The sequence below is a fragment of the Haematobia irritans genome, unplaced genomic scaffold (genome assembly GCF_050003625.1).
Source record: "Haematobia irritans isolate KBUSLIRL unplaced genomic scaffold, ASM5000362v1 scaffold_10, whole genome shotgun sequence".
NCBI classification, from domain to species: Eukaryota; Metazoa; Arthropoda; class Insecta; order Diptera; family Muscidae; genus Haematobia; species Haematobia irritans.
The window spans coordinates 299,421-317,029 of NW_027445688.1; the positions used below are offsets into that span (position 1 = coordinate 299,421).

Here is a 17,609-nt window from a genome sequence, read left to right on the forward strand (position 1 = left end):
TTGAAAAATCCACCCAAAACCTAAAAAAATGTAAATTTTTATATGAAAAACTTCTTTTGCCCATATCTCCTTAAATATGCGTCCTAGAGCGAAAAGGACTTTAATTCGTGACCACCCTCAAAAAAGTGAAAAATCCACCCAAAACCTAAAAAAATTGAAATTTTTATATGAAAAACTTCTTTTGCCCATATCTCCTTAAATATGCGTCCTAGAGCGACAAGGACTTTAATTCGTGACCACCCCCAAAAAATTTAAAAATCCACCCAAAACCTAAAAAAATTGAAATTTTTATATGAAAAACTTCTTTTGCCCATATCTCCTTAAATATGCGTCCTAGAGCGAAAAGGACTTTAATTTAAAATAATTTAAATTTTTATATGAAAAACTTCTTTTGCCCATATCTCCTTAAATATGCGTCCTAGAGCGAAAAGGACTTTAATTCGTGACCACCCCCAAAAAAGTGAAAAATCCACCCAAAACCTAAAAAAATTGAATTTTTATATGAAAAACTTCTTTTGCCCATATCTCCTTAAATATGCGTCCTAGAGCGAAGATGACTTTAATTCGTGACCACCCTCAAAAAAGTGAAAAATCCACCCAAAACCTAAAAAAATGTAAATTTTTATATGAAAAACTTCTTTTGCCCATATCTCCTTAAATATGCGTCCTAGAGCGAAAATGACTTTAATTCGTGACCACCCCCAAAAAAGTGAAAAATCCACCCAAAACCTAAAAAAATTTAAATTTTTATACGAAAAACTTCTTTTGCTCATATCTCCTAAACTAAGCGTCCTAGAGCGAAAATGACTTTAATTCGTGACCAGCGTTGCCAATTTAGCTTTTTTCCCGCTAGATTTGGCTTTTTTTGAAGACGTTTAGCGGGAAAAAAATGCATTTAGCTTTTAGCTTTTTTTCTGGCCTTTTTCATGTCCCTTTTAGCTATTTTTGGTTTTTTTATTTTCGACATGTTCCTATTGAAATATGGATAAAACATCGTACTTATCTAAGCCTTGCTGCCAGAATAAGGTTTTCAACATATTTCAAAGCTCAATTGAAACATTAATAATTATTCCAGCTATTATGCGGGCATTTTTGCAGCAAATACACCTTGTTGTAAAGCTTTCCCTCGTATTCATAAAAGTTATAAAAAGTTATAAACTTTAAATCTACTATTACCATACAAATTCCTTCTATAAACTGTCAGTAAATTATTAGGAATATTAGCATTTGACTCGTTTATCCTTTTTATGTTATTATAATATTCTAAAGTATGATATTACTAAATTAAAATAGTAGATGTGAATTGCTTTGTACACTGCAAAAAATATTGTCGTGAGGCCAAAGATTTCATGTCCTTAAAATACGAACGCGAATTTTGGTTATAATAGCATTTGTGAATTTCTCTTATATTAACTGTTGGCCTTGTCCAAAAGACGATAAAGTCGTTTCGTCCTTATAGTTAAGTGATTCAACTTAAAAATGGCTATCTTTTCATGAAAGAAGGCTTGGGTCAATTCTAAAAAAAATCCTAAAATTAATTAAATAGTCTTTTAATTTGTGGAGTTTTTGTATTTTGACCACAAACCAAAATAGCGTTCAAAAATAGAAGAGGTTTTTCAACATTTTATTTTAAAAACGTATACATAGAATAATTTGTACTTAAAGTCGAGTCTGAATTTGGAAATTTAAGTTGTCGTTAGCACGTTGTCGTTAGCTCATGAAGAAAAAACTGAAAAAACGAATAAATTCAAATTTGACTCGGAATCAATACCAAAATCATTAGTGTACAAAATCTTTGGAAGCGAACATAGAAATAATTAAGGAAATAAAGTTTTAAATGTGGTATTATTTTTTTAACATCAAAAAATGCAATAAAAAATTCGTAGTGATAGGATCAAAACAAATCTGCTTTATATTAATGGAATGGATTTACATTTACGAAAATTGGACAACAATAGGTTTGTATGGGAAATTTTCGAATAAAAGTTATTCAATATAAACTTGCAAGACAGTTAGAATGGGTTTCGAATTTATCATTATTTCAGTTAAAACGAAATATATTGATATTTTCTAATGCAGTTCTATGTGACATTCTGCAATATATCGCACATTGGACTTGCTGATGATTAACCAGCTGACAATTGCAAGTTTATTGGGAAAAATGTTTTTACTAGGAAATATAAACGAAGGACTTCCAGTAAAAATTTGCTATAGTAATCAAAATGTATCGAGTACGCAAACAGAGCTAATATGACTTAGATTTTCTTACAGTCTCACATAAATTGAATTAATATGAATACAATTAAAATAATATGCATTTTAAGTGAAAAACAGCCTTTAAGTTTGTTAAATTTCAATCAAAAATGTGACTTTTGTTACAAAAAAATTTAGCTTTTTTTCTAGCTATTTTTTAGAATTTTTTAGCTTTTTTTGGCTAGTTTTTTGGGCAAATCTAGCGGTTTTTGGTGAAACAATTCTGGCAACGCTGTTCGTGACCACCCTCAAAAAATTGAAAAATCCACCCAAAACCTAAAAAAATTGAAATTTTTATATGAAAAACTGCTTTTTATTGAAGTTATGATTTGATATATCTCGAATACAACATGTATGTTTTCACTTAACTTTGCATTTTAGTATTTTATATTTATCATAGTAGTCATTGAGTTTGTAACATTCCTTATAATATGTATTCATTGTAAATATTTTAAAGTCAGTCAATAAAAAACGATTCTAACTAACAGGTTATGGGCCCAGAACATATGCGTGTGCATGTGTGTTTTTTGAATACTGTGACATTTTGAAATTTTGTGAAAAAAAAGAATAATTGACTGAAATTATGAATTCCATCTGCCAAATTGAAAAGCTGGAAGAGGGCAACTATGAAAGCTGGCGCATTCAGATGAGAAGCGTGCTCATCCATTGTGGTCAATGGGGTATAGTCAGCGGGGTCCAAAAAATAGATCTAGCAAAGAAAGATGCCGAAACAACAAAATTGGTCGAGGAAGACCAGAAAGCTCTTGCAACTATAATCTTAAGCGTGAAACCATCTCAGCTAAATTTAATAAAGAATTGCAACACATCGTTGGAGGCATGGATAAAATTACAAGAAGTTCACAAACCTCAAGGACCAATGCAGAAAGTGGCATTGTACAAGAAGTTGCTGTGTTTGGCTATAAAGGAAAATGGTAATATGACGCAACATCTTAACGAATTTGTGGAAATATCTGAAAAATTAGCCGAAATAGGAATACAGATTCAGGAGGAGCTTTTAACTATAATGCTATTGACGAGCCTTCCAAGACATTATGAAAATTTTGTAGTAGCAATCGAAACGAGGGACAAATTGCCTATTTTTTCATCATTGAAGCAGAAACTTCTAGAGGAAGCTGAGAGAAAGTGTCTGAAAGGGCTGGGGGGATTTCAATGCAGAGAAGTGGAGCAACCAGGTGATTTGTTGTTTGGTGAAATACCCCTGTAGAAAGCAAGTGGACTGTATGAGCGGGTTTTGTTGATTATTTCTCAGAGCAATGAGAAACAATCAACAATGTTATGAGGAAGTAACCACCGGAAAGAAAATAAATGATAACACAGGAATGTTTTAGTTTAGATGGTAATACAATGGTTTATTTAAAATATAGAAGTAAAGGAGAGGAGAAATGGGTTTTGATGCTCACCGTTTGAAAGTTGGAGGGAAAGTGAATACAAAAGAAAGCGTCTTAAACCGATGAGAGCTTAGAGTACTAAATTCATTTAGGAAAAATTCCCAATAGATTTTTATCGATAATAATTTAGTAAGATTTTACTAAAAGTTATTCAAAATAATTCACATTTATAATTCAAAGCAAAATAGAGAGTACAATTTAATTCATAATTCATTAATCCAAAAATGCAATTCATTAAAGAGTAATTCATTGAAATTCATTAAAAATTCATAAAAGAAAATCATAAATAAATAGTAATAAATTCATAATAATTTGGACAAACGTGAAGTTTGTCCATGCCCCCGGCCTTGCTCTTACGCAAAATCTGGTTGGCATAGGACCGTGGCTAAGGACTTGATGGCTTCTGCGAGCACCTGCTGGTTCAGTTTTGCTTTTGCTGGACGCTTCTTATTCTTCTTATTGGCTCGGTTTGGTTTCGTTGGCCTCCGGGTCGACGAGGCAGGTTGCTGGGCTATCGGATTCTTCTTCATCGTTCGTCTTGTAGTCCTTACAGTACGAGTTACTGTCGGCCGTCGTCGTGCAGATGCATTGGTTTGCGGAGTGGTGTTGGGTCTTCTAGTGGTCGTTCTCGGGGTGAAGCAGGATGGAGTCGTGGCTGTAGGAGTCAAGGAGATCTGAGGGTGAAGCATCGTATGGTGCTGGTAACCGCACTTTCGGCACGTTTGCGAAGAGTGGCAGTTCTCAACAGTGTGGCTTTTCGCGAGGCAGTTCATACAGTACTTGTGATTGCGTACTGTAACCCGTCTATCCGCTACCGTCATCATAATAAAAATAGGACAGTCACGCAAAGAGTGCCTTTCCTTGCAAATGGCGCATTCATAAACCCGATGATACGACATTTTGGGATGAAAGGATCTGTAATGGGATATGACTTTAGTGTAGGAAATGGAAATGGAGTGGGAAAGAAAAAGTTGGGAAAAGTAATGATCATGAGAGGTTCTAATGTTAGGTGGATGAGTCGGAAGGAGTTTGATCTAGAAGTGGTAAGTAGCATAATTTAACAATTGGTCGTGTGATTATCCCGGATGCGATTCTAACATCCGCCACCCGTATATTATCATCGGAACCACGGTGAGTATCAACAATTCGACCTAAACGCCAGTCGTTAGGTGGAAGCAGATCATCCATTACTGCAACGAGATCACCTATCTTTAAATTCGGGGAAGAGTTTTTCCATTTATATCGTTTATGTAGAGTTTTGAGGTAGTCCTCTTTCCACCTTATGGCAAATTGGTGGTGAAGAGCTTTCAACTTCGTCCATCTATTAACTAGTGAAATATTCTGTGCTGGTGTTTCTGGGAAGGACATGATCGGTGACCCTTTTAAAAAATGACCTGGTGTCAGTGCCAACAAATCTGAGGGATCCTCTGAGATTGCTGAGATCGGTCGTGAATTGAGAATTCCCTCTATTCGTGCGAGAATTGTTGCAAATTGTTCAAATGTGAATCGGTGTGCTCCAGCAATGCGCTTAAAATGATGCTTAAAGCTTTTGACCGCCGATTCCCACAGTCCTCCCATATGGGGTGCGTGGGGTGGAATAAATTGCCATTCGAAGCCATGAGCTGAATATTTCTGAGAGATATCGTGAGCTGTCGTTTTAACAAAGCTGGCGAATTCTTTCAGCATTTTCCGACTAGCCCCAATAAAATTTCTCCCATTATCGGAAACAACCCTTTGGGGTAGCCCCCGCCTCCCGACGAATCGTGTGAATGCGGCTTCAAATGCCAGTGATGAGAGTTCCGAGCAAGGCTCCAAATGGATAGCTTTAGTCGCGAAACAGACAAAAATTGAGACGTAGCCTTTTATGATAGGAGATCTTCGCAATGTGGAACTTTTTAGTTCAAAAGGCCCTGCAAAATCAATGCCTGTTATATGAAAGGGAGGAGAAAGAGTACATCTCAAGGGTGGAAGAGGAGCCATTATTTGGCTGCATGATTTCTGTTTAAATATGATGCATGTTTTACATTTATGTATGATACTTTTCACTCTTGGTTTCAGACGTGAGATATAAAATTCTGTTTGTACCATCCTACACATTAGGGTACAATCAGCGTGTGCCAGCACCTGGTGTAAGTGTGACAAATATAAAAAACAGAGACGAGAATTCCCCGGAAGAATTATAGGGTAGCGTTCGTTGTACGACAGAGATGAATCAGCCAGCCTTCCATTCACTCGCATAATATTCTCTTGATCAAGAAAAGGATTCAAACACTTCAATGTGCTCTTATTTTCTATTAATTTAGACTGAAGGAGATTGTTATATTCAACTGGGTAAAATTTACTCTGAGATAATGTGATTAGACGAAATTTCACCAATTTCACCTCATGTTGCGTAAGAAATGGTTGCGAAAGTCTCGATCTCGATTTAATTCGACTGAGACAATTGTTGTAAAATCTAAACATATATGATATTACTCGTAATGCACGAGTATAGGACGAAAATCTGAGTAAGATGTCTGGCTCCTCAATCGCATCATGATATGTGTGAACGGTTGTACGTTTTCCGATCTCCGGAGCCACAAGGGGATTATTTTCTGGCCAGGCTGTGTGTGGCCTAGTCAACCAGTTCGGACCATTAAACCATAAAGAATTATCAACCAAATCTTGGGGCCGGCAGCCCCTAGTGCCTAAATCGGCTGGGTTATCATGCGTGGGAACATGACGCCAAATACCTTCCGGAACCAGATCGTGAATCTGAGCGGTCCGATTCGCCACATATGTCTCCCAAGACCAAGGGGGTTTCGAAAGCCATCCCAGTACTATAGAAGAATCTGTCCATAATGTTATGGCACTGAATTTAAAGTTTAATGTTGAGACAACGTATTTAACCAGCTTCGCTAAAAGATATGCGCCATTCAATTCCAATCTCGGTAAACAAACTGGTTTAAGCGGTGCAACTTTACTTTTAGCAACAAGCAGATTAGAGAAGACGACAAATTTTTGAGTTTGGCAGCGAATATAAACGCATGCACAATATGCGGCCTGAGACGCATCTGAGAAACCGTGAATCTCTAGTTTGTCACTTGGACAGTATTGTAACCATCTTGGTATAGTAATGGAATTTACGTGAGAAAGATCAGACACCAGCCTCTCCCAGGTTGATTGAGATTCTGGGCTAAGGTTGTCATCCCATCCAATACCTTCGAGCCATAACTGCTGCATTAAGATTTTGGATCTGATGATGACTGGAGCTATCCACCCCGCAGGATCAAATAATTGCGCAATAGCCGATAATACCATGCGCTTTGTCATCAATTGATTACATTCAAAGGGTTTCAATGAATATGTGAATGAATCGGATAAAGCATTCCATTTCACTCCTAAAGTTTTTGTTGAACTTGATTCATGAAACCGCAAGAAGTCTGAATCGTATAAATCTTGAGATGGGATGTGAGAAAGTAATTCCGGGTCATTTGCTATTATTTTCTTGAGAGGAAATCCTGCTTGAGTTAAAACTTCAATTAATTCAGCTTGTGCCTTCAGGGCTTCTTCCATTGAGAAACCTCCCGACAAAATGTCATCAACATATGTCTCCCGCCTAAGAATCTCCGCAACTCTGGGATATTTTCCTTCATACTCAGATGCTAATTGCAATAGAGTGCGTATAGCGAGAAAAGGGGCACAGTTGATGCCAAAAGTGACAGTTTTAAGTTGATAGTCTTTGATAGGACCATCTGTAGAACCCCGCAATAAAATACGTTGGTAGGGTCTGTCATGCGGGTGTAAAAGAATTTGTCTATACATTTTCTGAATATCACCGCAGAAAACGTATTGATATTTTCGCCAATTCAAAATTATAGAGGTGAGATCAGATTGTAAAGTCGGACCCGTATGCAATACATCATTCAGGGAGAAACCTGACTTTGTTTTCCGTGATGCATTAAAGACGATTCGAACTTTTGTCGACTTGTGTTCGGGTCGTATCACCGCATGGTGTGGTAAATAAAATGAGTTAAACTTGCCATCGGAACATATTTCACGAGACGATGTCTCTTCTGCGTGGTCAAGTTCAATGTACTCGTTGAGAACTTCATTGTATTGAGTTCTTAATTCAGAATTCTTGGATAAATTGCGTTCCATATGATTATATTGTGCCATAGCAATAAATCTCGATGAGCCCAAGTACATTGATTGAGAAAACTCTTCCCTAAAAGGAAGTCTCACCATGTAACGACCATTTGAAATTCGAGTAGTAGTTTTTTTATAAAATTCCTCACAGAACGCATCAGCAGCTGAGACGAGATGGGAGGTTGGTACTTCTTCCTGTTCCCAAAATTTTCTCAACAAATCGCTGAGAGCAGTCCCTTCGGATTCGAGAACATTTACAGAGAATGATAATATAGTTTCAGTCCGCATTGGACCACTAAGTACCCAACCGAATATTGTATTATACGCAGAGGTTTCTCCACATATATTCTTTTTGATTCCGTCAATGTTAATGAAACGTTCAGAATCGTTTCCAAGAACCAAATCAATATGGGAAGACTTATTAAAATGTGGATCCGCCAACTCGAGATCGTTTAATTCAGAAGGATTCGGAATTTCGAATGAAACAGTAGGAAGTTTCTTGGTTACATTTGGTAATACAATAGCAGATACGCTAAAACGAATGTCTCGGTTTTTCGAAACTATAACCATCTGGCATAGCTTGTCAGATTTCTGAATTTGACCTCCAATTCCTGATATCTCAAAGTTGGCCTTAATTGTTGGAAGCTGTAATAGGTTCTGGATTCGCTGAGAAATAAAAGTTCGTTGAGAGCCCGGATCTATTAGAGCTCTGACCGTGAAAAATTCTCCCATGTGTTCAATCTGCACTAAAGCAGTTCGAAGCAAAATCATATCATTATTTGAAGCAAAATTTGCTTGAATGTGTGAGGAATTAATTTGCATTGACGAAGAGGGACCTTCATCTAACGGCAATTGATTTGTAACATTTTTAGTGGGCTTTTGATGATTCTGGCTTTCATTTATAGATTCATTGTTTACAGGACCTCGGTTTTTATTCTCATTGTAATTATTTCTGAGATGAAGCAAACTGTGATGGGATTTATGACAAATAATACAAGTGTTAATGCTTTTGCAGTTCGTTTTGAGGTGAGATGATGAAAGACAATTACTGCAAATTTTATGTTTGTATACCACATCTACACGTTGTTGTGCGGTAAGTTGTCGGAACTTCGGACAAACTCGCAAAGTATGATTTGTTTCACAAAGAATGCATGTAGATGCAAGTTTTTCTTGAGAATGATACGTTTGAATCTTGCCAGAGCCCTGAGATGAGCCTTTAATGGTATGATCAGTTTTATTGGAGATTTGAGATGAGTTGGTATGTTGCTGCTTGGTGTATCGAATACTTGATATGCGTTCAACTACTTCGAATCTATTTATCAAAAATTCATCAAGTTGGTTCCATGTTGGCAATTCTCGATGAGATCTAAGGGATTGTTCCCATAGAGAAAGAGTCTCATCGGGTAATTTAGTAGAAATTAAATAAATGAGAATTGGATCCCAACCACTTACGTCGACATCGAGCGTTCGAAGTGTACATAAACAATCATTAACTGTAGATTGAATCCTTTGAATTGATTCACTGTTCTCTACAGATGCAACGGGAATATTAAAGAGAATTTTTAATTGATTGTCGACCAAAACTCGTTTATTCTCATAGCGAGACTTGAGCGCGTCCCACGCCAAAGAGAAATTCTCATTGCATAAAGTATAACGCTTGACAATTGCTCCAGCTGGGCCTCTGGTCTTATTGCGTAAATGGTAAAGTTTTTGAGCGGGGGTTAATTTCGGATGATTGACATAAACTGCCGTGAACATGTCACGGAACGAGGGCCACTCCTCGTAACCACCTTTAAACACCTCGGTATCACAAGGAGGGACTTTAATATAGCTGTCGTTCGACTCATGAGAGGAGATTGGAACAGGATTTCGATTCTGCGGAACATATTCGGGAATTAGACTATGTCTGGCTTGTTGTCGTGTATGGCCTCCAGATATTCTTAGAATATCTAAAATTTGAGACCTTGCGGTATAATATGCCTCTGAACTGGCATTGAAATTTATCTTAGCATTAGCTTTAATGTCCTTTGGATCAGTAGAGCTTGGAGATAGCATTATAGTTTGGTACGAAGTTTGAAGTTGTTGCCATCTTTTTTCCAAGTCTTCCAATTTGACTTCCAATACAGAGTCCGTTTGGTCTCCGATATCACACTGTTCGAATTGTGTACAGAAAAGTATCAAATATTCACAATCGAAGAGAAATCTGTCGTAAGCAGGAGATGCAGTTCCCGCCGCTTTGATATTTGAAGAACCGCTGGATCCAGAATGTCCAGATGAAGGGTCACTAGGATTATTTGTAGGATTCATATCGGTAACAAATCAAATTATATCGTTATTAAAATCCGTCGACTTAGTCGGGAAAATCGAATCTGCGGGATTTATCGATGGAATAAAACAGAATCGTTGATACTCAGTGAGAACCAAAATGTTTACGTATATGAAATGTAAATGTGAAGTTTTGCGGGTGACCTCCAACCGTTTATTCGCGTTTAATGAGAAAATGTATCCCCTGAACCAATAAACTAATTAGCGGTGTTTGCAAATGTTGCGAAAATATAGTAGTTTACTTGTTCAAGAGAATAACTGATGAGTTAAATATGCAAAGAAATGTAATGAATCAATTTTAATTGATTGCAGTTCATGAAATGTAATTGAAAAAAATTTAATTTTGTTCCCACAAATACCGAGATGTTCTATTTTATATAGAATGTGACGAAATTGACGAATTCGATTTCGATAAAAATTGATTCAAACCAAATTTTCAACAGAAATAGATGATTTTCATAAAAAACAAAGTTTTATCTTTCATTGAGGAGAGAAGATGTTATCAAATTTCATTGAGAGTGTTTCACAGTAAAGTTCGATTTTAGCGAAATATATTGAACTCATTCAAATGAACTATGACTTTCTAAAATTCATTAGAATAGAAAAAAATCATATGTCTCCAAGAAAGTTCAACAATTCCTCCAAATACTCTTGTAAGCACAACAGGCCATATAATAGTAAGCTTCACAGAGCGAGAAATTTAAGTTTCAACGAGAAATATATTGAACCAATTCAAAAGAAATACGACTTTCTTGAGTGTCTTCGAAAAAATCATATATCCTTAATAAAGTTAAAAAATTTCTTCAAATTTCGATATAGCACAATAGACAAATATAATAATACAGCTCACAGAGCAAGAGATGTTAATTTTACAGAGCGAGAAAATTATGTTTTACAAGCCAACTCGGCATTGAGATTAGATTTCAGTTAGATTTCACTTTTTAATCGTATAAGCAGAGATGTAAATGTTATATTTTATAGCGATAAAAATGTGTTTTATCATCCAACTAGGTTTTGCGATGATATTTTCGACTTTTTAAACATATGAGCAGAGATGTAGTTATTGTTCGGATTCGGAAATTGCGATAAATGTTCACAATTTTCCATATAAGCCGCTAGTTTTGATTTCAAATAATATTCGTTGTATGTTCACTTTACACAATTTACCTGTTATTTTGGTGAGTTATACATAAACCATACGTTGATGTTGGTTTTGAGTGTAGTTGCAATCGTTGATTTGATCAGTGTATATTTTGGGTGACAAAGGAAAAATTTTTCTGAGTGTCGTAATTTTGAATAATTTTCCGTAATGTACTTAATTAAATCGAGAGTTATTTTCTTCAGTGTAATTCAGATTGAAATTGAATTTTCTCTGCAGTGTGTTATGATGATACCGAAGAAAATTTTTTAAAGTGTACTGGGTATGTTTCAATTTTTTTTCGTAGCCAATTTTGATTTTACGCGTATTTTGACAAATAATGTAAATATTTTAATAAAATTTTGGATTTTGTGTGCAAACCAAAATTAATAATAATAATAAGCAATTTTTATATTTTAAACGAGAGATATGATCGAAATTACAAATATTTTTAATGCATTCAGATCAAAATTCGAAAATATTTTGTTGAGTGTATTTGATCGAAATTAGAGATTTTAATAAACTTTGGATTTTTTAATATATTTTGATGAAAATTAGAGAATTTTGCTTTTTGATCAAAATTACTTTTTCGCAGTGTACTTTGATAAAATTAGAGAATTTTCATTTCTTTGTATTTTTTTTTAATAATTTGCGTTTATTGTATTTTAATTAAAAAAATCAATTTATTAAGTTTATTTATTCAATATTATTAATCAGATTTTTTTTTGAGTGTATTGTTTGAAAAATGTCTTAGTTTTTCAGTGAATTTTAGATTTTTTAATTGTATTTAATTTTTGTAGAGTGCACTTTTATCAAACTTGATATTTGTAAGTGAATTTAATCAAATTTAGCAACCTTTTTTTTTGAGTGTAATTTTATCAAAATCTTGTAATTTTTTGAGTGTATTTTAATCTGGCTTTGCAAAATTGGTTTGTGTGTAGTTTTAATCCAAATTATTGACTTTATAATATTTTTTTTTAAATGTATTTCGGATTTTTAAATTTTTATATATATTTTTTCAGTGTAATTCGATCAAATTATTTAATTACTTCCCTTTTATAATATTCCTTTAAATTCTATTTTGATGCAAATAATTAATTTTTAGAATATTTCGATCAAACTTAAATTTTACGCGTGTTTTTTTTTTCAAATTAGTATTTTTTCTAAGTGTAATTTGGGCAGAAATTTAATTCTTTCTATATATTTTTTCCCAAGTGTACTTGGACCAATAGTTTTATTTTATGATATTTTGATAATTGCATTTAAACGAAAATGGCGATTTTCCAAGTGTATATAATTAAACGACAGAAAAATTTTTCACAGTGTAAAGAATTCTTCCACGTGTATTGTTGAAATGTTTATGGTGATGAATTGTTGTGCAAAATTAAATGTACCACAAATGGCTGTATGTGTTTGTATTCTTTTGGGTATTCGTTTCAATATTATTGGGATTTGATTAATTTTTCTCTCTGTGTATGCATTAAAATTTTCGCATGTACCGTATATTAGACACTCAAATAAATTTTTCCATAAATAAATAATATAAATAAATGATATATTGATTTTAATTTCGGTGTATGTTAATATATATTCATGATTTGTAAAAATTAATAAAGTGCAAATGGGATTAGTGCTTGTGCGATTATATAGAGATGATTGTGCAATTGTATGTAATGTGTGTATGTGAAATTGAATGTGTAATACGATCAAACCGGTGTATTGTCTTCTATTTTACTTTCGGTAACATATTTGAAAATGGTGATTATCATGCAATACGCCTTTAATTCCAATTGCTTGAATTCAAGTCAATTTCACACCTTTTTATTATGTTAGTGGGATTAATATGGCAACACACTAAACAACAATGATTGTCATATGATCATATGTACATTGTTATTGTGGAATGTATTGATGAGATCAACCAAGAGAATTGATGGAAATAAACGAAATGAAAGGAAAAAAAAAATAATAATAGAAATACCTGTTTATTTGATGGTGGATAATGGTGGAACTGTTTTTTTTTTATTCACAATTTCACTGCTTTCGGAATTCTATGTTCACAAAGTAAATAGCAATGAATTTATTTGCAAAGCAAAAGGGGAAATTCTTCTTCTTGTTATTCTTCTATTTGCTTTTACATTTACATTGCAAAGTCACTGAACTTCGTTTATGCATATGTTGACATGATATACAAACAAACATACATTAATAGAGACATACGCATAAATATTAAATTCTTTGACCGCTTTGACCTTCACTTTGCAAATTTTTTGGACGATTTTTTCTCAGAAATAACTGTTTTGGTACCGTTAAACGGACGGACAACCAGGGAAATTAAAGGATTTTCACTTTTTTTCCTTTGCACAAATATAATAAGAAAATTCGCACTTTTGCACTTCAAATTTTTAGAGATATTGGGACATATACATACATACATACAAACAACCGTTTGCAAACACAATTTTTTCGACCGATATAGGGAATATTGCTTCTTTTATTATGTTTTGGCGGATTGGAAATAAATTTTTATGGGAGTTTAGCAAAGTTTTGGGGAATTATTTGAAGTTTGACAGGCTTTTAACGATTTTATTCTAACTTTTACCAATATATTTTATACTTTTTGGGACTTAAACCTTATTTTCTTCACTTTTATATAATTTTTACAAATTTTATCGGACACTTTTCTTATTTTTTACTGTTTTTAATTGACTTTTAACACTTTTTTAAACGTTTTAATAATTTTTTTTTACCTTTTTATAATGTTTTTTTCGCGTTTCACTACCGATCACTCCCGATTTTTTGTGTTTGCATACGTTCGTTTTGTGATTTGTATCACTTACCGGCGGTTTCACACAACTAACTATGGTAAAGAGATGGGGGATTACCTTAGTGTTGTGGATTGTGATGTTAATGTTGATGTTTGTGGATTTTATGGTGTAGTTACCAGTGAACGGCTACGGAGGACCATGAAAGGGCTGGGGGGATTTCAATGCAGAGAAGTGGAGCAACCAGGTGATTTGTTGTTTGGTGAAATACCCCTGTAGAAAGCAAGTGGACTGTATGAGCGGGTTTTGTTGATTATTTCTCAGAGCAATGAGAAACAATCAACAATGTTATGAGGAAGTAACCACCGGAAAGAAAATAAATGATAACACAGGAATGTTTTAGTTTAGATGGTAATACAATGGTTTATTTAAAATATAGAAGTAAAGGAGAGGAGAAATGGGTTTTGATGCTCACCGTTTGAAAGTTGGAGGGAAAGTGAATACAAAAGAAAGCGTCTTAAACCGATGAGAGCTTAGAGTACTAAATTCATTTAGGAAAAATTCCCAATAGATTTTTATCGATAATAATTTAGTAAGATTTTACTAAAAGTTATTCAAAATAATTCACATTTATAATTCAAAGCAAAATAGAGAGTACAATTTAATTCATAATTCATTAATCCAAAAATGCAATTCATTAAAGAGTAATTCTTTGAAATTCATTAAAAATTCATAAAAGAAAATCATAAATAAATAGTAATAAATTCATAATAATTTGGACAAACGTGAAGTTTGTCCAGTGTCAAATGGAGAAAGAAGAATTACCGGAACAACAGGCATTTGCAGCAAAATCAAACAGGAATCGTGAAAAGGATAAAAAATCTTCAGGTTATGCATCAAAGAACAATTATAAAGGTAAAGGTGAAAAACAGAAACAATTCAAAGGAAAATGTTTCTCATGTGGACAAATTGGTCATTACGCCAATTTCAGTTCCATCCGTTGGAGGTTCTAAATATTTCTTGACATTCATAGATGACAAGTCCCGGAGAATTTTTGTGTATTTTTTGAAATCGAAGACCGAAGTATTTGGAAAATTCAAAGAATTTCAATTAATGGTAGAAAGACAAACTGGCAAGAAAATAAAAATTCTTCGAAGCGACAACGGTGGGGAGTATATCAACAAAGAATTTGACAATTATCTAAAGAGCTGTGGGATAATCAGGCAGCTTACTATTCCTTATAGTCCTCAGCAAAACGGAGTGGCAGAACGCGCCAATAGAACGCTTGTCGAGATGGCAAGAACAATGATGTTACATGCTGGAGTGGAAGATGAACTATGGCAGAAGCTATAATGACAGCAGCTTATTTGAGAAACCGATGTCCCACGAAGCGTATAAAGGACACCGTATGAGGCATGGCATGGTAAGAAACCAAATGTTGGTCATTTACGGACATTTGGATCTTATTGTGTAGCTTTAAATAAACATTATAAGCGCAAGTTCGAAAAAAGGGGACAAGAGTACATAATAGTGGGTTACTCATTAGTCTCAAAAGCATACCGACTATACGATAAGAAACAGAAAATGGTGATAGAGAGAAGAGACGTTGTATTCGATGAGGATAAATTTCAAGAAAATGTTGGAGAAATGCCCAAAGAAGATTGTTTTACATTTTATTTGCAAAAATATCAAGAAGAACAAGTAGAAAATAAAAGCATAGATAATCAGCTTGAAACTGAACAGGAGCTATCCGAAAATTTAGAAAATGATAACAACGACGATGAAAATTTTGGAACAGCCGATGAAATTTCGAGTTCTGATGGCCAGGAGGAGACACCAAGAGTTGGTCCTGGAAGACCGAAGATTCAACGAACAGGAAAACCCGGAAGACGTAAACGTTTTAAATGGTATGAGAACTGAAAATATACCTCAGACGGTTGCAGAAGCTATGGAAAGCGAAAATTCAAATAAGTGGCAAGAAGCTATGAAAGCCGAATTCAGTCCATTGCAGAAAAGTGGTACATGGGATGAAGTGGTACTGCCTCCGAAGTCTAAAGCAATTGGATGTAAATGGGTGTTTGCCCTGAAGAGAAATAAGCATGGGGAAGTTGAAAGATATAAAGCTCGTTTGGTAGCCAAAGGATGTAGTCAGCGATATGGGATCGACTACAAAGAGACATTCTCCCCAGTGGTAAGATATGCTACAATTAGGTTACTGCTGGCTATTGCTGTTCAGGAGAGGATGCACTTACACCAAATAGACGTAAGTACAGCTTATTTGAACAGCGAATTAAATGAAGACGTATATATGATGCCACCAGAAAAATGCAATATTGAAGAAGGAAAAGTTTTAAAATTACGAAAAGCCATTTATGGGTTAAAACAGTCAGGGCGAGTTTGGAATGAAAAATTGAATGGTGTTTTGAAGAGTTTCGGATTTCAACCATTCGAAAATGAGCCATGTTTATACAAAATGAAAAAGAAAAATGAGGTCATCTTAGTTGCAGTATATGTTGATGATATTATCATAGCATGCAAGGACGAACAAGAAATTCTGAATTTGAAATCAAAAATTGCTGCAGAATTTGATATCAGTGACAAAGGAAGACTACAACATTTTCTAGGCATGGAGATTGAACGGAAAAATATTACGGGTGACATAAAATTAAGCCAGGTTCAATATGTCAAAGACATGCTAGAACAATACGGAATGAAGGATTGCAAATCGTCATCATTGCCGTTAGTGCCAGGATATCAAGTTAAATGTGACGAAAATAGCAAGAAAGTAAATCAACATGAATATCAATCAATAATTGGAGCATTGACGTATCTTGCAATAACGACGCGACCCGATATTTTGCATTCGGTAAATAAACTTGCTGAGAGAAATGCAGATCCTCGTGTTGAACACGTAGCAGCAGCGAAAAATATTCTGCGGTATCTAGCAGGAACAGTAAATTACGGTTTGTTATTCAAAAGTGGACAAAAATGTTTGTATGGTTTTGCAGATGCAGATTGGGCAAGTTGCAATACTGATCGGAAATCTTATACTGGATATATATTCTTTATGAATGGATGTGCTATATCCTGGGAAAGCAAAAAGCAAAAAACAGTGGCACTCAGTAGCACAGAAGCCGAATATATGGCAATGTCAAATGCAGCAAAGGAGGCAATATACTTGAGGCGGTTGTTGAGAGAAATGGAATATATTAGTGATGATCCAGTTCTATTAAACGTAGATAATCAAGGAGCTACAAGTTAGCTCAAAATCCCGTATTCCACAATCGAACAAAACATATAGACATCAAATTTCACCATGTGAGGGAAGTGGTTCGAAATAAGGAGGTGGAACTTAAATATTGTCCAACTAATGACATGACCGCCGATATACTGACGAAAAATCTCTGCAAAACTAAACATGTTAATTTTGTAAATTTGATTGGAATATCATAAAAATAATATTTTTTGTTGTAATGGAACATCCATGTTGAGGAGGAGTATTGAAGTTATGATTTGATATATCTCGAATACAACATGTATGTTTTCACTTAACTTTGCATTTTAGTATTTTATATTTATCATAGTAGTCAT

The 17,609-nt window shown here is 34.4% G+C and overlaps 1 protein-coding gene across 1 annotated transcript; it reads right to left on the bottom strand.

Annotated features, from left to right (window-relative positions):
- Positions 1-4,667: 4,667 nt before the first annotated feature.
- Positions 4,668-10,097, bottom strand: LOC142242404 (uncharacterized). Its single transcript, XM_075313987.1, has one exon. It carries the CDS (start codon positions 10,095-10,097, stop codon positions 4,668-4,670), a length of 5,430 nt encoding a protein of 1,809 aa, XP_075170102.1.
- Between the last annotated feature and the right edge of the window lie 7,512 nt (positions 10,098-17,609).